Source organism: Oreochromis niloticus, linkage group LG16 (assembly GCF_001858045.2).
Source record: "Oreochromis niloticus isolate F11D_XX linkage group LG16, O_niloticus_UMD_NMBU, whole genome shotgun sequence".
Classification (NCBI taxonomy): Eukaryota; Metazoa; Chordata; class Actinopteri; order Cichliformes; family Cichlidae; genus Oreochromis; species Oreochromis niloticus.
Window position 1 is genome coordinate 22,468,160 of NC_031987.2, and position 25,220 is coordinate 22,493,379.

The window sequence follows — 25,220 nt, forward strand, 5'->3', positions numbered from 1 at the left end:
CACTCCACTCCCCCTCCTGCCACTGCGATTAGCGGAGGCTGGCTGGCTGGGGAGAGGCGCCCCTCTGTTATCTGGGGCGGTGGCAGCCTGTGTGTGTGTTGAGAGAGAGCGAGGGTAGAGAAAGAGATTAATTTAACTCTTTCGGGGCCGGATCGCAGCGCTTGAAGCGCCGCTCGCTGCTGCACTGTGCTCAGGCAGCAGCAGTAGCGGGCCTGCGGCCGACACGCTGGGAGATAGGGACGTTAAACAGACGATTCGCAAGCGACAGCTATAAATAGGAAAGATCGCGGCCGCCGAGGTCACGTCATTGGTGGTGTTTCTCGAATTTCAGGGGATTATTCGAGTCACACACAGGCAGGTTTTCTGCACAGCTTATACTGATATTTTTGGACCAAATCCTCAGAGGTTAAAATGAAAAACCTGAAAGGATCGTGCAGCCTGTTGGCAGCACTAGGAGAGACTGCATGCGATGTTTAGATTATAGGGCTGGAACAATGACGCCTGGTCGATTAACTGATCGACAGAAAAGAAGCAAAGCTGCTTCTGGCTTTGTGTTTGCATTGGGGAGGCAACACAAATATTAGATTAAGGATTTGGGTTTATGCGTGATAGTGAGGGGCGTTTGGACTATTTTCTAATACATTACACTGAATTACGAATGGATGCAACTTTTTTTGTTTGTTTTCAAAAATCTCAGATTAATGTCTGTGGCTAGAACTTCGTAGGTACCCCAGTGCCTTCTCGTAATATGACGCGATTTTGTCAAAGCCGTTACGCAGAAGGTGACCTTTGACATGTCGATGCAGCAGTCGTGACTGCAATGGCAGAGAGATTAGGGTCCAATTTTTTAGTGGCAGGCCTGTCCTCCTGCAGACCAAGGCTCGCGTCCCGTTTTTAACGCTTTTTTTCCTGATTGATTTTAGCGCTAAAAACTACTTGGTTAGATTAAGGCAAGGATCGTGGTTTCGTGTAAAATCCACCCCTTCAAACTGGTAACCCTGTGCGTTAAAAATGAATTGGGAACGAGCGACCATCCCAGCGCTTTACGCACAGAAGCCAAAGGACACTGTGCGTTAATGATCCGTGCCAGCAGTCAAAATAACACCCCTGAGAAGAGAACCGGCTGAGTCGAAGCATCTGGGGGAAATTGATCATTTCAGCTTTTACGAAATCCTGGTTCACACTCTAAATGGAACCTGATGGTATCTGTCACATAAGTGGATTCACATTTGTGTAGACACTGAATCATTTTGTTCCAAACTGCACTGTGATTGGGCAAATCCGTCTCGTTTTTAGTGACATCTGGAAAAACCACGTGGAACATACACTTAGGCAGAGCATTTTCACATTTCGATATCTCAATAAAGCTGCGCTCCCCAAAATAGAATTTTGGTATTTGGTGATATTTGTTCTGTATTTACAGTTTGATCAGATCTGCTCTGAGCAAATGATCACAGACCCAAGGTCAGCGTTAGGAGGACCTGAGGATTTTGCGCACTCTTCTTCTAGATATTTAAGCCCTTGACAACACCACCAATACCAACACCTTAAAAAAACAGACTAGGCTAAAATCCATCTTTTGTGCCCCTATACAGAGATCAAAAACCAAGTAGTTTCTTACTCTTACAGCAGAGTAAGAAACTTTTGCAGCTGCTACTCTGGTTTTGCCAGATTTGACGACCATGCGTGAAAGACAGTTTTAAGATTTTTGTACACTGCAGTCAACTTTTATAGCATTTGGTATTGTTTTTATGACCTCAAAAAATGGCCACGTTTACCTGTTGGTTGACCACCTGGCAAAAAATTAATAATAATAATAATAATGAGAAGAAGGGGGTAGGGGTCTTGCACTGGGCCACTTTATAATCCAAATGACCACAAATTGAGAGGCGGGGGGGAAAGGAGCCCAGTTTACAGGTTTGTCTACATTTGCAACAACTTCCACTCAATTATTTAGATCAGTCATGCTGTAATCTCCTCATTAACCTTCTCCAGCCTTTTTTTTTTACTGTAAGCAGCCGGTGAGCTGGTATTAGGAGGTTATACCCTCCCCCAACGATGCCTGTAAATACTGCCGGGGCTCTAAAAAAAACAAAACAACAACAACAAAAAAAGCAGCAGACAGGGCTCCCTGTGGAAGCAGCGCAGAGCAGCCACAAACACCCATCAGGACTGCCTGCCTGCCTCCCTTTGGCTCAGAGGTGACAGAGCTCCAGCTTGTTTTTCAGCGTCTGCTGCTGCGCTGTCGCCTCTCCCCTCTCTCTCCACTTCTCCTCTCCTCTCTGTTTCTGTGCGTCACAGCTAGGTCATGGCCGGACTCCAACAATGGCTCCGGTTTCTCGAGCCACACGCACGCACACACACACACACAAAGGCACAAGGAGCACACAAACACTGATCTGACAAATGATAGGGTGGCGAGGCGAGGCGAGCTAATAGTAGGCAGTGCGCCTGCTGACATGCCCGTGGGCCGCGGGTGTTAAATTGTATCCAATTACGGCGCATGCGACGATATGAGGGGGGAATAATAATTCTTCTTGCGTGACAGGGAGATTCGCTTATTTCACGGGATCTTTATATGAAGTGGGGGCGCAGGGCTCGATGTGTTCACACGTATGTGGGCGAGCTGTGTTGTCTATGCACGTGGAGGAAAAAGATCTGGTTTTCCGGAGGACACGTTGCCCATGTTCCATTAATCAAAATCCAGTTAACAACGTTTGGAGACGGGCAGGGTCCGGTAGAGTCCGACCAATAATTAATATCCATTATTTAAGCAGACCCCGTCTAAAACATGTCTGAATGTGCATACACATGTAAACAGACAAACACTTCGCAGGCAGGCAAGTAGGAATGAGGAATGGCATCAATGTGAAAATGAAATAAACAGGCCTAGTCTCAGCTTTGTTATGAAATGTCTCTCCTGCTCATTTATTTGATGGAGTGCACAGTCAAATCAAGCGAGCAACAGTGCCAAGAGAGGGGGGGCAAGGTGCCAGTGTGGGTGATACGGTGGTGTGACTGTGAACTGCAAAGTTTCACCCAGGTGTGGCTGACACTCGGCAGAAAAGATTTCAAACAAAAAGGTCAAGAGTTGGTTTTCTTAGCTCAGTTTAGCAAAGACGGAGCTGACGGCTGGGAGAGATCCCACCGTCATCAAGGCTTTAAACCAGAAAAAACCAAATGGGCTGTGGTAGAGCATAGCAGGTGGTTCATGCTATTAGCCTGACAATCAGCGACACTGTTCCTTACTTCAAAACAGGCTGGCAGAGGCACCTTAAAGAAACAAATTTTTAAAAAGTAAATAAAAAAAGTATCCATGTGTTTGTTTCTACGAGGGGATTTATTTGACTAAAAGCATCTCTCTGTAGTTGTTCATAAGGCTGTGCGCGTTGAATTCGGCTCTGCTTGACTGACACCGCCGAGCAGCAGATCTGGACCAAGAAAAGAAGTTTCGTCACATCCCGGTCCAAGGCAAAGTACAAAAATAGAGCGTACAGTTAAATATGTACAGTACATTGATCTGTTGTAAATAGTGTATAACAAACAAGTGTAGTATTTTCCATTTAAAAAAAATACAAAATAACATTCCAGAAATGAATACATGTGCAGCAGTTGCATCAACAGCAACAAAAAACAGGCAGAAAACAAATACTGTGAGGAAGGTGACATGGGTGCTTTGGGATTTATCTGCCCTGTTGAGGCATCTTGACTGTTTATAACCCCTCCCACTTCTGTAGTTCAACTCCGCACCCACATCCCCCCTGTTGGCAAGAAAATTGTTCAGTAGCAGGATCAATCTCAGGGTAGATGCAGATGCTTTCACGTCAGACACACGGGATACATCTTAAAGGCCTGCTTTTCAACTAATCTCCTGCAGAGACGTGAAAAGAGAATGCTAAAGGAACACCTTGTTATGACTGCCTTTCAGCGGTCCTTATGGGTTCTTTTTTTCTCCATTTTATTGTTCTGCCGAAATGCTGCAGACGCACAGAATACGATGCAGAGAGGGAAATCGTTTCAAGACCTTTTTGGGAAGAAGCAGATGCGTTTAACATCGAGAGGATCTTTACAGCGCCCTAGTCCTTCCTCTTCTCTTGTAGTAATGCGCTGAGCTGGAGCTCTGTTCAGTATGTGTGGTGTGTGTGTCTTTAGGATATTAAATAGTAAAGGATGGGGATTAATAATGGAACCTGACAGCTCATCTCCGGCTCCTATCTGCCTGACTGTCCCCACAATCTTCCCTTCCATTCCCTCCCTACCTCTTTTTCCTCCCTCTCAGTTTCTAATCCGCTGCGTTTCTCTCTGGCTCTGACCCTCCTTCGTGTTCCTTCCCTCCATCTCTTTTGTCTCCCTCGCTCTCCCTCCCTCCCTCCCGCTCTCTCAGGGCCCTCGGTCTTTCAGGGTCATGTCAGGAGAGTAGAAGAGCACATTGGTGTCATCGTCATCGCTCAGGTCGGCCAGGTCAGCCTGCATGTAGCGCACCGCCCCGGGGTGGTACTCTCCAATCCGTGTTCTGTCACAGAGCCGTGACTGCAGAGCCAGCTAGAAAACAGACACACATACAGTTTGGAATTAGTACACACCACTTGTACTGGTGTAGAAAGGATGTTCACACTAAAGCTCAAGACTCAAATGTTTTTGGCCATTAAATTAAAAACAGTGCCGCAGGTAGATGAAAATGAATTAAACCCCAGATTTGCATATCCAAAGGTGTCATCATGAAGCTGTGGGTTGCCGGCCATAAGAACCAATAATCCCCTTCAAGTTCATTTTCTCATGCACCTCTGGACCGCTTTAACCCCGTCTACAATCTTTAATGTGTCAAAACGTTGGCCATTCAACTTTAATTTCATTTTGGCTAAGAGACGAGACTGCACGGAGGGAGATTTGCTGAGCAGACTGAGTGGGAAGTGAAGGTCGATGTGGTGTGACCAACAAATCCCGCCTTTTCAATGCAGTGCGTGCTGGAATAGGATGGCATGAGGAACAACTGAGGTCGTTAAGCATTGAATGTTCTGCCTCGGGAAGCAACAGTAAAACTTTTGTTATGGTGACATTAAAATGCTTAAAATTCTACATACTAGTGTCAGAAGTATGAGCCGTTGTAAACCCATATAAAGGCCAACTTATGCAGAGTTAATTTTAAGACTAATACTGTGACTCTGCTAGAATCTTTGGTCATCCTGCACAACACTAGATTCCACCTTTTGTAAATTCCATGAAAGCAGCGTACTTCAAACAATATGAAAAAAGAAAAAAATCAACGGCAGTGCAATAAAACTTTAATGAGCGTCTAAATCTGAAGAAGAAAGTGTGCAGCCCTACATCACTTAAGCATGAACTGCTTTGATGTGTGCGAGTAGCGGGAGAAAATAGCCTAACTGTCCAGTCAAGCCTGAGCATGTAAATGATATGCACGCTTCTAAACGCGCTCACAAACTTCAAGCTCATGAGAGGCAAATGAGATTCTGCTCATTTGAGTTTGTACGTGTGAGCAGGGATATCGATGCACGGTGCCCTGCCCAACAATACTGAAACCGGGAAAACGTTTAGTAGATTACACTGGATCTGGAAAGCTGGAATTTTCCTGTTTATCTCAGTAATGAAAGTGGGAATAACGGTCCACATTTTAACTTTTAAGCTGCCAAAACACCTTGTCTTGTGTTTTGGCTTCTGCTAAGCCCTGAAAATCATTCATAATGCAGTCAAACCACCCTACCCTTCCTTGATTGCATTTAATTGCTTCACTGGTACTTGAAAATCCCCTCAGTGTGGGGCTGTTTTTGATCTAACAAAGAAAATTACCTATGGAACTCAAGAGAGAACAATTACATAAGCTTGTTTGGGTGAGAGAGGGGGAGACTTTTGTCCCCTTTCAATCTCTCAAACATTAAAAAATTCACAACACAAATCTCGTCTCTGGGTTCCAGTGACTTTGGTTCTGTCAGATGAGCTAGTGACTGTGAAACGGGAATGTGATTAATGCACAGCAACTCTTTTTATGCTTTTTGAATGGTGTGATTATGCAAACCGAATCAGATGTTTGGCTGTTTTATATTTACATTTATTCAACTGGCAGATGTTTTGTTTAAAGTACTGTTACCGAGCCAATCCAGAGTAGCTCACAGTTCACAGTTTTTTCATTGCAGAAGGACAATGCGAGCTACAGTAGGAAGGAAAGATGAAGGGTGTTTAGACCAGTTTAGACTGGGATTTTAAAATCCACATTCCTACCAAGACTAGCTCTTGTTCCATTGCAGATCATATAAACAGGACTGCTCACAAACCTGCATGGGATTATTCATGTAAGTGGGAGATGTGCTGATGGCTACTCTGCTGAAATACCCAGAAAAGAGTAAAGAAACGCAGAGTGACATGTGCCGTCTTTGGCTGGTTGAACCTCAGATGTGCTGCTGCAGTTTGGATTTATCTCTCTCTCTCTCTCTCTATATATATATATATATATATTTTGCTGGGGTTTCACTGGCAGCCCTGCCAGAAGGGAATACAGTACACATACACTATAAGAGAGCAAGGGAGAGGATTGAACAGAGGTTTAACCAGTTGAGCCTCAGCAGCGTAACAAGGCTTTGTCTGCCTCTCCTTAACGCACGACAGCTGTGATGCGCAGTTTCTGTTATTGGTGGACAAAAGGGGGCCAGGCTTGTGTGGGCACGCGGTGTTTCCACTAAACCCCCCCCCCAAAAAACCCAACAACAACAACAATCGTGTTTTAAAATCAGCCTGCTTTGCATTAAGATTGCCACGATACCGAGACATGTAGGGCTTTGGAAGATCTTCCTTTCCTGCGTGCACACTCATAAACACAGAGAAGGAGAAGTGAGATGTGAGCTCATTGCAGAGCCACGGGCGGTTCAGCTGTATGGCTAGAATGCAGATCAATATCAGGGTAGGAGCGAGAGGAAGAGGGAACGAGACGGAGAGTACACAGGTGGGAGGGAGATGCTGGAGAGCAGCAAAAATAATGTAAGATAGATAAATGCCAGAGATGCTGTAACAGGGTACTGGGAACAGAGGAGACAGCAGAAGAGTACGGCGAGGCAGAGATGGGCAGAGAGAGGGAGAAACAGAAGAGCGGCTTCACCGCCGCGAAAGAGGAGGGGTGGGGGAAACCGAGGACTAGATAAAGAAAGAGATGCCATGACAAAGAAGCAGGTTAATGGAAGAAAATGGGTTTTAAAAAACAAAACAAAAATTTTTTCTTATGTTCACAGTAATAACCTGGTTGTGTGAATGCATGAATCAGATCTGTAACCAGAAGAGGCCTCTCAGTGAAAGTGTGTTAGTTTTAGTTTTAGTTAGAGCGACTCTCCTCACGCTTAAATTTAGCTTCAAGAGGAAGCGAGGAGGAATGGAAATATCCGCTAAAATCACAACCTGGTCCGATTTCTTTGTTTGGTTTTTTTGGTGTCATGATTTGAGTCTTAATTCGGTGTGTGCCGAGTCTTTTACTTAACTTTGTAATTCTCTGCACTGCAGTACGAAACATAACTGGCAGGTAGGCTTACTCACCTTAAAGGTCAGTGTCTAACTGAATTTAGGGGAAAAAAATGAATGGTAGTGAAAATGTGTGGGTGTATGCAGCAAAGGCTATTTGAAAAATTTAACAGCTACTATTTCTATGGCTCAAAGTAAATAGTGTACTGAAAGCGACTGTGCTTCCTGTGTTTTTGCTCAATCTCTCAACTGAAGCTGGCCGATAGACATCGTGCAGTCAGAGTGTGCTGTGCTTTTATGTCTCTAGTGACGAGGACCCATGTCCACTGCAAGTCTAGACTCGGGGAAACCCAGTGGGATTCACAATCATGCATGCTAGCCTAATCATCAACCTGAAATGCCATTAAATGTAATCTCATTTCCATCCTGCAGTTTTATTTTTAGTTGACACGGGAGCTGCTCGAGTGGCTGCCAAGATCATTTATTTTGTAAGGTTTTTTAAAAAACATGTAAATTAGTTATTTTTAGCAAACTCTGCATCACGATCTTTCACACGTCACCATTCAAATCAAAGCAGCTACTTTTCATAGTGAGCGAGGAACAAATTGTGGATGTTTTGAGGGATCTAAATGTGGTGCCCAAACTCAGCGTTGCTGCCAATTTGCTCCAGTGGCCATTTGCAAGCACTGAAACAAATAAATGGCACATTTTTGCCATACCCTATAAAATGCATGAGCCTTTCTTAGAACTCACAAAAGTGCTTTTATCTGCACTGTCTCATCCTAATGTGCTATCTATGCACTGAGCAGAACAAAACTGGCAGGGCCAAGGAAAGCAATAATAATGCCTTTTTGCTATGTGCTGCATAAGCCAAAAGGGAACCTAATAAACTGAGAACAATTCAAAATCTTGGAGTCCAGTATCAAGGCTTAAAAAATACCAATGGCACAGTACCAGGCATGTTTGAATGACTGAACATATTGGATATTAAAAAGGTACTCCGCACTTAAATGTTGAGTTTATTGAGCTATAAACTTAATGATATTACTGTCACTATTACTGGGATGAAACACGTCAGTGCTGGTGGTAATGACATTTCTTTGCAAATAATAAAAACCTGAATGTCACTGTTTGAAAATGGCTCAATAAGCAATCTACTGTTTTAAACCTTGCAAAGCCAGACTGCCACAGGTCAGACTGTTTAGGGCTCATCAACATGTCTCAGATCAGCTCAAATCAGCTGTGGGAGAACCCCTCCCACCCCTTAGTGTTTCATACTTGAATGATGGAAATTCATTTACATGAATGTCTGCCGTTTCCTGCAAACGCTCTACTTAGGGTTTTTCAGTTTTGGTGCAGTGGTTTGGACTCGTGCTTTTGAGGGCTGCGAAAGCATCACCAGACCCTCACATAGCTCAGCAATAAAGGTGGCAAGATGCCCCCTTTTTAGTGAGAGACAAAGACACAGAGAAGCTTTAAGCAGTATCCGCGCTGGAGCCAAAGGCTTGAACTGATGCAGCACGAGACCAGGATGGTCAGGACCAGCATGGCTTTCCACCGCATTAATGTCTGTTTCAGCTGATTACGGATTTCTTCACCTCAAATAAGCCCTCTGTGGCAGACGTGTGTCACTTTCCATTTTCTCTGGACTGGAAAAGAGAGTGGGCAGCCCTCTCCTCACCCTTTCTCACACTTTTTCCTCATTTTTTTTTAAATACATGGAGGTGGAGTTTGATTAAAAACTGTGGGTGAACTAACATTTTAAGAGGTTTCTACCCAAACTACAGGTGCAGATGCAGATACAGCAAATGCATTACAGTACAGTCGAAGCATGGACTCCACTGGTGCCCTGAAGGTGTGCTGTGGTATCTGGCGCCAAGATGTTAGCAACGGATCCTTCAACTCCTGTAAGCTGCGAGGTGGGGCCTCCATGGATCAGACTTGTTTGTCAAGCACATCCCACAGATGTTTGACTGGATTGCGATCTGGAATTTTGAGGGCAAGTCAACACCTCAAACTTGTGCTCCTCAAACCATTCCTGAATCATTTTTGCTTGGTGGCAAGAAGCATTATCCTGCTGAGAGAGGCCACAGCCATCAGGGAAACAGTGCTTAGGTGGTAATAATCATAGCATCAAAAGTAAAATCCACATGGATGGCAGGACCCAAGTTTTCCAGCAGAACATTTCCCAAAGCATCACACTGCCTCCGCTGGCTTGCCTTCTTCCTATAGCACATCTTGGTGCCAGGTGTTCCCCAGATAAGCGATGTACACACACCTGGCCATCCACGTGGTGTAACAGAAAATTTGATTTATCAGACGAGCCCACCTTCTACCATTTCTCTGTGGTCCGGTTCTACTGCTCGAGGCCCCATTTCTGCTGATTTCGACAGCGCACAGAGGTCAGCACGGGCACCCTGACAGTGTTGTTTTTCATTTTTACTCCTGGTGGTGTATGACGTCAAAGAGAGCGGCTGTCCCTAATGTAGTCATCTCAGGCACACAGCTCTGCCTGTGAGCACAAAGGTCCCATCCACCTGCTGTTTAAAGCCTCTGTTTATGAGGAGCAGCGAATCGGAATAATGATGGATCGTTACGAGCTGTAAATCACGCAAGACTACTATCGCAGAGTCCAGGAATAAAAACACGAAGGTGGGAACGAGCATAACGGGTCACCTTTAATTAAACTGATTTTCTCCGCCTACCCAAAGCAACAGCCACCAACAACTTTTTCAAAGTACGTATGGCACGAGAGAGCAGAGTGAAGACAGCCTAGGGAGAAGGAAAAAAAGGAGCCTACCCTTTAAATCATGCAAATGCACTGCAGGCAAGCAGCAACAGAGGCAGAGAGGGAGAGAGCGCTGGTGAGTGAGCACGAGGAGACAGGGTTAGGAGGGCCGGGGTGGGGGTGGGGGGTAGGGTTGAAAGCGCAGATTCGTCGCTTTGAGAGAGGAATGTTTTGACGTTGTTGCAAAACCCTCCACACCACCACCATCCCCACCTCCTTCTCTCCCAAACCCCCCCCCCGCGCCCGCTTCTCTTCCCCGCCAATCTCACACCTGATGTGTGGGGGCTGCTGGGAGCCGCATGCCAAGATGAATAACAACCGGCTGTTAGTCACGATAGCGCACGAACACACGCCGCCTCTCTCTCTCTCCTTCTCTCTCCCTCTTTCACTCGCTCTCGCTCTGTCATCTTCTTTCTCACCTTCTCTCTCGTTCTCCGTGAGACGCGCAAACAGCGTTTTCTCTGTGATTTACGAACACATTGAGATTCCGTTTCACTTCTCTGTCTCTCTCTCTCCGCTCACCACAGTGCAACATTGACATTTGGGCTGAAGGTCACACCGCACATTCCAGTCTTCCACACTGCGCTCATGACCCGTTATCAGCGTGGTTGGTGGTACTGACTAGGTGACAATATGTGTGTGTGCGTGCGTGCGCGTTTGTGTACACGTGAGCTAAGACCACAAAGAATTTTCTGTGTTTGCGGTTCAATATCTGCTCTGGCTCGTATCTGCAGATACAGTCAATGTTTGCAGATTGAGACAAATCTGTGGAGAACCCTATTGATTGTGGTGTTTATTGAAATGCAACCAAGCAGGTTTGTGGTTCAAATTAAAAAAAATAAAGAGAGAGAAATTAAATAAAATAATATATACACGTAATTTTTTGGAAAAGCTTGTCTTCATTACATGTTCCTAAGCCCTGAATTTGAGGATGAGACAGTACAGAATCTGATTTGCCATTTTACACTTTTAAAAAAAGGGGGGGTTTGTACCAAAACCCAACAAGTATTTTCCGTACAGGTGGCGTGTGAACACCTGTAACAGATGGTAACAGTCAGTGTGGGAAGTTAAATGGCCTAATTACAAATCCTGAAGCAATTATTTCTCACTGGGAAGAGGGCTAAGAAGATGTTGCAAAAAAAGAAGGGAAAAAAAAGTAAAATGACTTTTTGTAGAATTAGCACATCATTAAACTTAAACATCTTACTTTACGTAAGCATTTCAACACTGGTATAAACAGAAAATTCTGCCACTCATTTCAATGCCCTTCAATTCGTATGTCTTTGCTGGGATGGGCTTCAGCCACCTGAGACCCTGAAAGGAGTAAGCAAAGGTACTCTGCAGAGGACAGATGGCATTCAGAGCTTTATAAAGCTCCTTTCAGACGTGGAATCTGTGACATTGCCAACTGAATAGATCTGCTGAAGGAATGGATTTTAAACTACGCTAGCAGCAGGAATAACAATGATGGTCAATCTGAAATTCACATAATTCAAATGAGTAATCCCAGCGATCATTTTTGCTCAATGTCACAGCAAAGCTGATGTTTTTTCTTAGGACTAAAATGTATTGGAAAACTTTGGCGATCCCAGACTTTTAATCTGTCACCACAGATTTAAATTTGCCCATTTAATTCACCTGTCTATTACTTTACAGTTAAACTGAGTTATACCTGCTAACCATCTGCATATTGGATGGTGGCTGAGTGTCTCTACATGGACCTGCGTATCCTGGTTATGATCAGCTTTTAGAAGTACTCTGTTTTTGTCTTTGCGTCTTTACTTCTCACACTTGAATGGGCCTTTATTCTAGGTGTTAAGAAACCTGGATATGCTTCTGAACATGTTGAAGTACCCTTATACAGCATATCCAGGTGTCTGAATGCTCCAGCCAAGTTACCTCATAGAAACACAAATAATGGTGGGAGCAAGACATTCAAGTCTACAGAAGATAGTTTGCAGAATGCCTGTTTCTCAACATGTAGAGTGAAACAAGTCAGGTCAAAGTCACCTGGGCTTAAGTTTAACAGCTATGAAGATGAACTGTGAGGAACTATTTGCATGCCTAATCAAATGTACATAAATGTCATATCCTGAATATGGTTAAAACCAGGATAAGCTTGGTAACCTGGGATACTCTGTTCATGTAAATGCACACATTGTGACCATGTTTGCATACTTAGCGCTGAACTGTAAGCATTTAACCAAATGCACCGTTTCAACCAGTATAAGCCTCGATTGAGAGCTCATGTCAGTGCAACAGCCTGATTGGTTCCTCGGGTGTTGGGTTAAATATTTTCAAGTGACACGGACATGTATTTACCTTTATTTGTGTCACCCAGGGTTGATATGCATCAGTGCAAGTCTTTGAACAGACTACTGTATGCAATCACATGAAAGATGACTGAGTGTCTGTTCAAGCGTAACCACTGTGTATAAATAGCCTCCAGATTTAAATAACGATGCGGTTCTCACAGACGTGTGTGAAGTTTACCTTCATGCCAGTTGGGCTCAGGAGGCTCCACCAATCCCTATCCAGGCCAAACACAAAGGCATTGGCCAAGCCGTGGAGCGGTGCCGACAGGACGTGCAGAAGTGTGAGGGAGAAGGACGGTGCCTTCGGGTAGAAGGCGTTATGGAGCCTGGAGGAGGAGAAAAAGAGAGAAGACAGAGAAGTTTTAAGTTCTCCCGTAAAAAAGTTGTAAATACAGAGACAACTAGGAGCAGAGCTTTAGACGTGACGATGGAGTAATTCAAGGAGAAATCAGAGGGAGAAGACGGCAACGGGGGAAAGGGGAACGGCAGAGAGCGAGAGGTTGATAGAGCAGCAGAAAGAGAGTGAAAGAGAGGCAGAGGACAAGTGAGTGACAGAGTGAGGGACAGGGTGAGAACGAGAAGTAATGAGAGTGAGTGGCAGAGGCAGAAAAAGGAGAGAGAGAGGAAAAGGGGAGGGCGAAAGAGCGAGTGAGCTTTATATCAGCGTTTAAGAGCCCATTAGGCAGCGTGAGACGGCTGGGCTGACACATTCTTGGCTGCCGCTTCGACAGCACGCAGCACTTTACAAGGACAGGGAGATGTGTAGCGCTCAACTCCCTTCCTCTCCTTCTCACCCCCTTTCTCTCATCTCAGTTTCCTACTTCTCCTGACCACAATTTCGCCGTCCCATCTTTCCCTTCTTTTTCATTCCGCGCACGTTTCCCCCACACGCTGCTCGGCCTCACTCAGATATCGCCCCCATTTCTTTGCATTCAGTTTCATCTATCTGGATATCTCATTTTCATCTTGACTCGTGAGAGTGAGCCGCTATTCCTTTCTTTTCAATTTCCTTCCCCGCGCCTGGAAACCTGGGGCACGACTAGGAGAAGAACCTGATATTGTATGGTGCGGCTGAGAACTAATGGCTGCCTCTGAGAACGATGCTGCTCAGCCATTAACCCTGGATTAACCTTGTATTAGCACTGCTCGCTGGGCTAGCCCGCCACTAATGTCTTTTATTGATCTATTAGCGTGAGAATCAAACCGCCGCGCGGCTCATGGCATTTTCTGCATGTGTTGTGTTCTTGGGTTTGGTGTGCAGCACGAACTAAGTGGCCACAGTGGTGGACCTCAGGGTCGCCAAAGTCGTCTGTGTCTTGGGGGAGGGTGGGCCACTCTCGTATTGTGGTTGCACAGAGTTATGTGGGACTCTCCAGTCACCTATTCCTATGTGACTGTCTGACTCAGAGAGATTTTTTTTTAAATTAGTTTTTGAAATGACAATTATATTGGGGAAAACTTTAGCAATTTTAACACCGCTGTGCTTTAAATCACTCTCTGTAGCAATCACTTCACAATAGCACCACAAATACTGAGCCATTGCTGCACCCTGCACATGAACATGACGAGTCTTCGTGGCTGTAGTGACATCAGCCAGGCTAATAAAAATAACTCCTGGTGACTAACCAAATGTGTTTTATAAAAACAATGTTAAATGTCGTGATGCTATTACATCACTGTCACTTTCTAGTCACACAAGAGGGGGATACTGTTTTAGAGAATATTACTCAAAAGACTGGAAACTTTCTATTTACAATAACAGGACACTGAAGGCCAGATCAAAAATAAACAAAAGGCTTTGTGTAGTGCTATTGGAGACATCCAAAGTAGGTTCAGGGCTTGCAACAGGATTTATTTCCAATAGGAAACACATAAACTTACATTGGCAGGGTTATCCTTTAGAGGAGTTTCATTTGATGACAGATGGTTTAAGCACTGAAAAGGCAATGGATAAATCCATTTTAACACATTTAAGCACAAAGCAAGCAATGAAAAGCACCCAGGTGCCAGGAAGTGGAGAGGAGCGACTCTGTTACTTGTCGTGAGAATCAACTAAATTCTGAGCAACTTGATTTCTATTTAATATTTCTGATTATTTTTGGAAATGACTAAAAAGTTAATGCAATGTCTTACATTTCTAGAGACATAAATAAAATAAAAAACACTATATATCCCATACAGGAGTCCTCTCTTTCTTACTGGGCATTTACGCTTCAGCAGGAAATTCTCCACCTCAATGTGAGGAGTGATAATCAATCTAAGCATCAATATAAGGATATCAGCAAATTCCTGTCTATCAGAAAAAGGAATCTGAAAACTTGAGCAACAAAAATGTTTTCCCCCACAAAGACCATGGAGCAATTAACACACAAGTCCACCAGTACAAGCATAAACACTTGCGGCGGCGTCAGCCACGTACACGGGCCAAACTGCCGGCTTGATTCAGTCTAAATCAGGCCTCAGTAGTAGATAGCAGAGAGTCTGAGCAGTTGTGATGCAGTCTTTTGCTAGTTTTCACCTGCATTTCACAATTTTCTGCCCAGTCTGTCAGGACATCATGTCCCAAAAAAAAGAACTACGGAGCTCATTTTTGTGCTTGAGTGCTTTTGTGTACGTAGACTTCTGCTTCTGAAAAAGGTTGTGTGCACCACCCATTTTTAGACGGGAAGATTTTGTTCCTGGAGATAAGATGGACCTCCAGTTGGGATGTCGCAGCTGTATGAAACTAATAGCTGGTGCAGCTCCTTTGGTACACACAGCTGCTTCAGGTGCGCTGTCAACAGCAGCCTCTTACACTACCAGCAGCAGTGATAGCAGAGCCTGAGTTTCTGCTTGATGAAAATATAAACGAGGCGCTGTACATGCCTTTTTTCTAATGTCTGATAACTTCCAAATTAGCCAGCTTTTTCTTCCACCTTGCTCTCGCCAACGTGACAACTAAAAACACATCGTTGATTTATGTTACCCAAGCGAGATATGATCAAATAAAACACAGCATTTTCAAAATGTTTTAAGGTTATACGTTTTCGGATCCATTTGTTATTCTTAAACTTAACCTAGCCTGACCACTTACACTTTTCTGTCATTACAGTGTGTGTTTATTTACAGCAAATTCCAACCCGATACTACAATGACGACTGAATGTTTTTTTATTGTAGTGCATTTGCAGACACGGTTTTGCCAAATCTGCTTTCTGCTTCATTTTCATACAGATAAATTCCCAACCTGTAAGCCACTCTTAAATATGAAAAGGAAAAGATAAAACTTGCAACAGAGGCTATCCATCATTTTAATTGTGGTCTCTTGCAGCAATAATACATAAATGATTATTTTTTCCTGATGTAACTGCACTCAATAATCTCAGCGTTTAAGTGAAACCAAACTCTGATCCTTAAATGCGTCAATAAAGGCCTTCAGTCGCTGGACATGTAAACATAATATTTGCAAATATCAAACCAAGCTTAATTTTTATGATTCAAATAAGCATATCTGACCAATCAGATCGCTGCACTTGGCAACAAGTGTGCTGTAGCTCAAAATGTGCACCAGTATTGAATATACAAATAGTAAAATAACACTATTTTACCTCAGACACACAGCTAGATGCTGCTGCGGGTCAATCGGCTCTCTGAAATGATTTCCCTGCCTCCTCAGATGTGCTCCCAGCTCTGCCAGCAAGAGTTCAAACTGCCCCACTGACAACATAAAATGTATGGAGGCTATGAAGACATAGGCTCCTTGCAGCTGTTGCATACACTAACATCTTTTGCTTGAACAACAGTCCAGTTCTTTTTTTTGTTAATTCAAATCTTTACACGCCATAGAATTTGACTGCTGTCTGCTCATTGCTAATTTAACAGAAACCATGAAGTTTAATGATGCCAAATTCCCTTTTCTAGTATAAATGAACCTACCAAAATGTCTGCCAAAATCAGGGGTGCACGATTCAGTGTTTATTTCTATTATTTGCCTTGATACTGATCCTGAGTCTTTGTGTATCTGTTTGGCGCACCTTTCTAACCCAAATACTGAAGGTCCAGATTCAAGAACAAATGATCTTTAATTGCCAATATGGATTAGATTTTAAGCTTCATTGGGCAAATGCAACTCCAGAAATTGAGAACTGCGAAAAGTGTCTCACTCTGTTTGAGTTGGGATGACAGAGAAGCTCAGTCTCCTCGTGGTTTATGGTTGTTATTACAAATATGTTTTAAATTGGCATGCCACAGTGGAGGACCGTAACTATGAGAGCGGAGGCTTCAGCTCTGTCAAAATTTAGCCACACACACCAAAATAAAAGGAAAAGGGGAAAGAGTCGTAGTGGCTACAGACGCCATGCCCTGCCTTCACTCCATCTATGCTACAAGCAAGGTAGGCCTGGCCATTTGGAAAGGCCTAAGGAAATGCGACAGTTTCATGTACCTGTCACTTTCTAAACAAACACACACACACAGCTATAGTCTTTGGCCCCATTATGAAGTCCTAATCAATGAGTGAACCAGCTATGGTACCTGCAGCCGGCTGAGAAAGGATGGTATCAATGTCATTTTATGAAGGAAACCTGAGAGAAAATCAGACTGAAATTCAAATTAGAACAGAAATATTATTATTAAACCAAAGAAGCTAAATGCAACAAATCCTTCTGAGAAAGTCTAAATGGTCCTGAGGGTTCCCCTCTGCTTTACCATCGAGTTGCTCAGAGAATTAATAATTACTCACAAAATGTATTAATTAATTAGTGAAAGCTTAAATTATGCGCTGACAGAACTCTTTTTTAACAAGTGAATGAAACAGTCAGCGCTGGTTAAAAACCAGACTGTTTCCTAACAAAAAAAGACTACATAAAGATATAAAGGATACATGTCGCCATCTAAGCTTTGAGGATCTCTATACCTTTGTACCACTGTGCCCATATGCTTTTGCCACATTCAGGCATTTTTATTTTTACTTGCATACAGAGGGAAATGCAGACAGTATAGCATCACCTGAAGCCACGGGCTGAGTTAGGGCATATTGTAAACAGTGTGACAGTAAGCTTAAACGTGGGAAGAGTGCTTGGTTCACCTCGACTCCAAACAATTCACAAGAGGTTAGACATCTTCTAATATTCTCCTGAATGATAGGTAGCACCACTCAAACCATACCGTCATATCAGTATTGATACAGGAAGAGAAGATGTTTTTTCCAGTCTCACAGAAACTGTTGCACCATCTCCCTCTGTCTGATCGGTAACTTTTATATCATTAATATGGCGGTAAAAACCATCATGGTCGTACCTCAACCCAACTGCGATAGCAGTGATACGATGTGCCAAGTAACAAAGGTCAAGAGGTCAAAGAAAAACTAAAACAGCGGTGCATGTGACAGGGAATAAACGGTCACCAAAAGCGACCGGAGAGATGTTGTACTGTAGGGAAGAGGGAGCTCAGTGTGAAAGCGAAGCTGTCAATTTACTTGTCAATGTATGTTCCCGCCCTCATCTTTATGACCACAAGCTCTAGATCACAGGTGTCGAACTCCAGGCCTCGAGGGCCGGTGTCCTGCAGGTTTTAGATGTGTCCTTGATCCAACACAGCTGATTTAAATGGCTAAATTACCTCCTCAACGTTCTCCAGAAGTCTGGTAATGAACTAATCATTTGATTCAGGTGTGTTGACCCAGGATGTTATCTAAAACCTGCAGGACACCGGCCCTCGAGGCCTGGAGTTCGACACCCCTGCTTTAGATAGTGACCTAAAGAATGAGACTGAGAATACAAGCTGCAGAAATCAGTTTCCAGTCGTTTGGCAGGAGCTAAAGAGTAGACCCACTACTTTGCCACATCGAACAAAACTAACTGAAATAGATCAGATATCTGACTAAGACGCCTCCTGGATGCCTCCTAGGTAAGCTGTTTCGGGCATGTTCTATCAGGAAGAACTCATTCCCGCCAGATGAGCTGGAGAAGGGAAAAGGAGGTCTGGGCTTCCCTGCTTAAACTGCTACCCCCACAATCTGGATCCAGAGCAGTAGAAAAACGGATGGATGGAGAGATTTTACTGTATTTTTCTTGTCATTTGTGCACATTTTGTTCATTTTTTAGCAGTCTTACAAATGGTTCCTAAAAGTTTTAGATTTAAGTTACGCAAACTTTGTCAAAACCAAGCAGGCACATAAACAGGCTGTTGTTTTCTTCCCTTAAAAGCCCAGTGAGAACTGCAGGAGAAAAGCACAGAAGATGATTATGGAGATTCATCCACAAATCTGGTTATAATCCTCTCTTATCCTCTTTTGCAGCGTGAGGTTGCAAGGTTTATTTGCCATTAATCTGTCTCCATTTACCTTCCAACAACCCTTTAAAAAGTTGTGACAGAAAGAAAACCACAAGTTGAGTTGGCGAGAGGTCGAATATAAACCGGCAACAAGAATCTACCTGCCGTAATTCTGGATAAAGGTGTCGACTAAACGTCTAAATGAAGCTTAAAATAAAACCAACAGTGCAGCCAGTGGAGCGTAGAGTGGCGTATCCTGGTGCTTGTCAGAGTAGGGACCATTTCAGAACTGTTTTCTGGGTTAGCCTACCGCGATATCTCCGAGGACCAGACCAGCTGCTAGTCACATTCATTTCACTTCCCATTAAAGGTGAAATAAATCAGGAGTCCCCACACAACCTCCTAAGAGACGCAGGAAACACACACACAAAGACACACACACGGACACGCACGAAGAGGAAGTTGGACACATGTGGATACACATAAACACACATCACTGCCCGTGCGTGTGCAAAATAGGTGTCTACATTCAGGCTAACCTGGGTCACATGCGCCGAGAATGTCAGGAGAGGAAATGCAGTGGATGTGTGTTTGTGTGAGCGGCTGTGTGTGTGCGCCTGCCTGCGTATGTGTGTCTCTCTGACAGCACAGCGGTGAGAGTGAGTGGGTCTGTGTGAAGGGGGGCTATTTCTGGCGTCTCATTTTTTTTTCCTGCTGCCGCAAAGAAACACGATCGGCGTCCGGGAAACGAGAGCTGGCAGCAAGCAATCATCTGCCTGCCACACACAAACACGCACACACACACACGCAGGCGCACACACACATGCGGGCGCACACACAGACGCACACACAGACACACACACAGACAGCACCTCGCAGCGCTGAGCAACACGCGCCATGGCAACGGAACAGCCGCAATTAGAGGCGAAGAGCCTTTCCCCTCCATCGAGGGAGAGACGGAGAGCAAAATGAAAGGAAGAAAAAGAGCAGGCGAGGGGGAGAGAAAGGGAGACAGGAAGGTGGGGGAGGGGGAGGCTGGGCAGAGATGAGTGTCAGAGAAACGGCGCTGCACAGGAAGGAGAGAAGGGAGCGAAAACGGAGAAGACGATAAAAGAGGTGAAAACGTGGAAGAGTGAGGCCGTGGAGGGGAACGAGGGGCCGAGAGCGATGGAGGAGGAGGAGCAGGGAAGAGGGCAAAGGGGTGAAGGAGCGAGGCTGAATGAAAAAGACTAAAAAAGAAGCCGAGGAGGCAGAGAGAGAGAGAGAGTGAGAAGGGAAGGGAAAGAGGAAGAGGAGGAGTAGGAGCGATATCTAAAAAGACAGATTGCAAGACATGAGTGAGACAAACAAAAGAGATTACGTGCGAGAGAAACCAAGATAAGACGGGGGGGGGGGGGGGGGGGGGGCAAGGAGGTTAGAGAGAGAGAAGGGAGAGATGGAGAGGCTGGTGGAGGCGTGCGGAGGATGGGGGAGGATGGTAGGGGGTGGTAGGCTGTTTCTCCTGTGTGAGCCAGGCTAATGAAAGATGAATGAGGGAGGCAGTGGTGAGAAGGAGAGTGTGGCTGCGGGCGATGCCTGGCTGAGCTGCTGTGTGCGCGCGTGTCGGGGTTTTGTGTGTGCGGCGTAGTCGAGCAAGTCTCACAAAAGGGATGATGCTGTGTACACAATATCAGGAGCAAATGGTCAACAACAATAAACACGCAGACACGCTTCTGCGCTCACACTCGCGGGCGCATGTAGCCTTAAGTCTCAGTCTGCTACCACCTGTAAGCATGCAGTCAATCATTAGTACTCGCGCAGCGTCTCCGAAGCCTCGCTCACTTATTCAGACCTTCCATCTATCATGCTGTCACTCACTCTTTGAACCCGTCTATCTCACCCTCCGCATTCTCTGCAAAATCCCTCATTTACTGCCTCTCCCCATCTCCTCCAATATCCCACCCTGCCAGTCTATACCACTTTCCTTCCCTCCGTTTCCCTCTCCTCCTTCTATCAGCGTTCACCTTTTCTTTTTTTTTGTCTGCCTCTAATTGTTGTGCCGAACATCCTCAGAGCTGTGGGTGAAACGCACTTTAACAGCTTGGACGAGAACTCCTTCCCCAGAGTGGAGGGCAGCCAGACAGAGAAGTCATCCTGAACCCGATTGCACTTCCTCCGCTCTATGACTGACTGCCTTACTTCTATTTTTTTTCCTCCCTCCAGACAAATCACATGCTTCGCAGTGCCCAAACAAGGCTCTCATTCTGCCTGCGGTGCTGCTGCTGACAGCGAATCGGAACTTTTCTTTGACTAGAAAGTCTAATTCTGTAAAATTGAATTTGATATCCAAGATAAATTATAGGTGGAACAAAATCAATGCAACTATGGGACAGTAAAGAAGGAGATTTATATATAATTTTTAAAATGTATGCCAAGCTCACGTGATATTCTATTTCCTTTCCTGTAGGTTTCAGAAAGGTTTTAGCTTTTAAGCCCCTAAAACTAAATCCAGCTCAAAGGTTTCTATTATATCTATATTTCTAAAACATTTAAAAAGACAAACACTAATCTCAAACAGAGAGGATGAAAAATGAACATTGTCACAGTTTATTTTCGTCTAATTATTCTTCACAGTGCTTCAAGCCATGATAGCCTTTTAAAGGACTCAAAATATGGTAGAATCCACTTGTTGAATCCAGATTCTTCACATAAAAACACTAATCTTTGTGGTTTTTCCTCTCAATAATCTCAACAGACAAAGCAATAAAGAAGACTTTTTTTAAGCACTCAACACTGGGTTTTTTAAACTCGGTGCCTGAAATTCATTTAAATTAAAACTTGACCTGTTGATCCGTTGGTTGCTTGCGTCTCTTTGATACATGTGTGGTGGCCTTTAGGGCAGCAAAAACCCAGGACAGGCTTTTCTTTGTACAGTGACAACATGTGATCAACCGCGCAAACGTGTATTCAGATCTAATGCTTGGGAACTATCTGCTAGAGGATGGTGCGCTTTATCTTCTTTCTCCTGGGTGTAGCGACACGTAGATGAAACCACGGTCTGCATGCGCGTCGTGCTTGTGTGTCTGCGTGCGTGTGCACTACAACTGAAAACTGGAAGATGATCTACTTTGAGCATAAGGTCAATATGGGTGTAAATGCTCGGGGTATGACTCCCATTACAGACAACCGCACATGCTTGGTCCAAACACGTGCATTTTTGCCAAAATTTCTGGAATAATCCTGAAACACACAAACAGGCACACCTGCATGGGATGCGCACACACACGGTAACAGACAAAGCGGCACACACAGACCCCAGGGACTAAAGCGGCTAACGTTCACCAACAGAATAAAACCCAAACAAAGAGACATCCTGTTTCCTGGAACACAACACCGCTCAACGCACTGTGCTGGGAGCCAGTAAACGCACACACACACGCGCACAGAGACACACACACACACAAACAAAATCTCTTCAACGTGCATCGAAGCATACGTGTTTCCCTGCACCTGATTCATGTACCTGCATGTGTCTGGGCGTCCAGTGATGCCACTGGCTGTGTCTCAGAGTGTTTGTGCGAGTCAGTTCGTCCTTGTGAGCGGCTGTGGCTAGAAGTGTGTCCGTGTGTGTAGGGCTGCGTGTGTGTGTGTGTCTGTGAGAGAGAGGAGGGAGGGAGGGAGAGCAGATGATAGAGTAGGCTTTAGCTATTCCCTGGAGTGTGAGGCAGCGTTTACGGCACTCACAGAGCAGCCAGAGTGATGAATATTTAAAGACGTGCCTGAAAGAGCAGAGGGAGGGGGAACAGGGTATGTGTGGGTGCGTGTGTATGTGTTTATGTTTGCATACGGCAGAGTGTGAGGGAGGTTATCCAGTATCTCCTTTAGGTTTTGCATGTGTATACCATATGCATATGTGTTCATGTGCATATGCACCAGCATGACCTTGTATGCCTATATATGGATACTTGTCTACATGACCTACATGTATGTAAAAACAGTCAGGTCAGTACAGTGCACTGTGGTGGGGTCATGCAAATGTGTTTGTGTGCTCTGTAGGTTTCATTTACATGTATGCAAACAGATACATGTTACAACTATGTTTCACTTCAAAACTGAAAATTCAGGCTTGTTGTGTGTGTGTGTGTGTGTGTGTGTCCAGCCTTGATATGGGTGGCCCCTATGTGTGTGTGTGCGTGTGCAGTACACACAGCCCTGTAGGCCATCTCGCCGTCTCGCTAAATGGGGATGAATAGCGGAGAGTCACTGCTGCTCAATGGGAGACGAATGGCTGTGTGGCTCTCCGTCTCCAGCTGCACACCAATCACTGCCCGTGATGCAAACACAAGTGTGCGCATGCAGGCGCGCACAGTAGGCATGGTCACATAACCACCAAATATTATGTGGGTCGAACAGCTGTCTGTGGCTACGCTATCGCACAGGCAATCGGGTTGCTCAAAGAGCATGACATCTGATGCTACAGACAGGTCAGATTTGCAAACATTGATGTTCTCTGTGTGTAAATAGGTTAAAATAAAATGTCAAAATGAAAGGATTAGAGGTTTCACTCTATAGTATGTGCTTTCTTAAAATATTAACTTTTACTCTGCGCAATTACAGTTTAAACCAAGCTAATCTCAACTTTAGTAGCAAATCCCTATAGACTGTCATGTCCCTCCTGCAAAACCGCAAATCAAAGCATCCCAAAAAAGACAAGAATGGTTCATTTTACCTCTAGATCAGAAAAACAAAACAAAACACCACTTATCTGCAAGTTATATCAAGTTCAAAACTTATTTTAGCAAACAGGACAACGCTGCCACTCTTACGCTGTAAATTGAAAGTGAGGCGATGGATAAATAAAGAAGGCTTGCAGACAAAAAAAGATGAGAGTTTGGAACCTCACACACTGCCTTTCAGCATCAGCTTACTTGTTCAAGTAAACAAAATACACCACAAAAGATAGTAGGGGTATACAGTACGAACCACACACCAGTTTAGAAACACACGCACACACGGGGAGTCACAAACACACGTCCATATGCGCTGAATGCAAGATATTCCGAGAAGCGTAGAGGCAAGGAACGGAAGGAAAGGACTGTAGAAAGGGAAGAGAAAGGAGGAGTGAGAAAGAGAGAGGGAGAGCAAGAGCGCATCCTGGGATGCAGAATGCCGAATACAGTGTGATAAGAGTTAATGTATCCCCCCCCCCCACCCACCCCTCCCTCCATCCCTCCCGTTTGGCTCTCTCTTTCTTCCTCCCTCCATCCATCCCTCCCTCCCCCCTCCCTCTCTCCTCCTCCCCGCCTCCTCCCCGTTCTCTTTGAGGGATGAATAATAACTGCTGCTCTGAGATTTCCTCCCTCGTTTTTCAAAGCGCAGAGCGGAGATGGGGAAGGTCTGCCTGGCCCGGGTTGCGCGTGTGCGCACGCACACAAAAGTGCAGACACGCACTGAAGCACACACAGATGCATGCGCACACTGTCTTGTTCTCGCTGCTCGCCTGGAGCAGGGAAATCAGATCTCCTCCAGAGAAAGACGAGTGGGGGTGTAGGGGGGCTAGGCGCTGTAGGGAGCCCATACAAAAAAAATAAAAATAAAAAATCTCGTGCTTGCACCGTATAGGCCTATGCACACACCACGAAAACCACACAGACAGCACTGAGTGAAACCAAGAATAACTAGGAGGATGCAAGCTACCTCCTGGAGTGGCAGGGTGAACTCAAGGTTACAGACACATCACCGGTTCAAGCCCTGCCGCCAGGGCCAATCTATCCACGCTGAAGCGCCCCCCTGCACAAGGCGCGTAACCCTGATTGCTCAAAGCCAAGCGGCTTTGAAAACTGGAGCTAGAGCTTCAAGACAAAGCCGTAAAGAAAAAGAAGGGGAGGGAAAAAAAAAAAGCACTGAATGGTAAGGCCGATTTCTCCCCCGCTTTGGTGTTTAAAAGGGGATCGGGGTGCTTTTGAGGAGAGCAAGAAGTCTTGGCAAAAGACGAGCAGGCTGTCCGGGAGGAGCACTTGCACATCGAGCTGCGACGCGCCACAGAAATCGGCAGCTAGGTTCCGAAGAGAGGGCTTATTTATGCAAACAAGCGTACAAGCGCGCACAGTAGGAATCTAGACAAGCCTTGTAAACAAACACACACCCACACCATAAAGCACACAGGGGAGGCGATGTGAGAAGCAGACTGTGAAAACTCTAGTCGTGCCCAGGCAGTGCTTACACACACACACACACACACACAGACGCACACAAAGAGCTGAGAGAGACTGAAGTGGGAGAGCGCGAGAGAAAGAAGGAGAAGGAGAAAGGGGAGGAGAAGGAGGAGGGATGAGTGCGAAGGTGCGAGTGTCTGGTGCTACTTTTGTGTTGCCAAATGAGGGCAAGCGAACGAGTGAGTGCGAGAGAGAGAGGGAGAGCGAGCGTGTG

The 25,220-nt window shown here is 45.0% G+C and overlaps 1 protein-coding gene across 3 annotated transcripts in view; it reads right to left on the reverse strand.

The window, feature by feature from the left end:
* Positions 1-2,900: 2,900 nt before the first annotated feature.
* The window catches only part of si:dkey-100n23.5 (cyclic AMP receptor-like protein A), a 52,395-nt gene continuing 30,075 nt past the window's right edge, over positions 2,901-25,220 (reverse strand). For 2 of the 3 annotated variants that reach the window (XM_005475480.3, XM_005475482.3), the window contains 2 exons: positions 12,740-12,887; positions 2,901-4,542 (listed from right to left, as the gene is read on the reverse strand). In XM_005475480.3, coding sequence (XP_005475537.1) covers positions 4,381-4,542; positions 12,740-12,887 — 310 coding nt within the window. In that variant the 3' untranslated portion in view covers positions 2,901-4,380. The remainder of the gene's footprint in view (positions 4,543-12,739; positions 12,888-25,220) is intronic. The other variant, XR_269936.3, reaches the window with a different exon arrangement.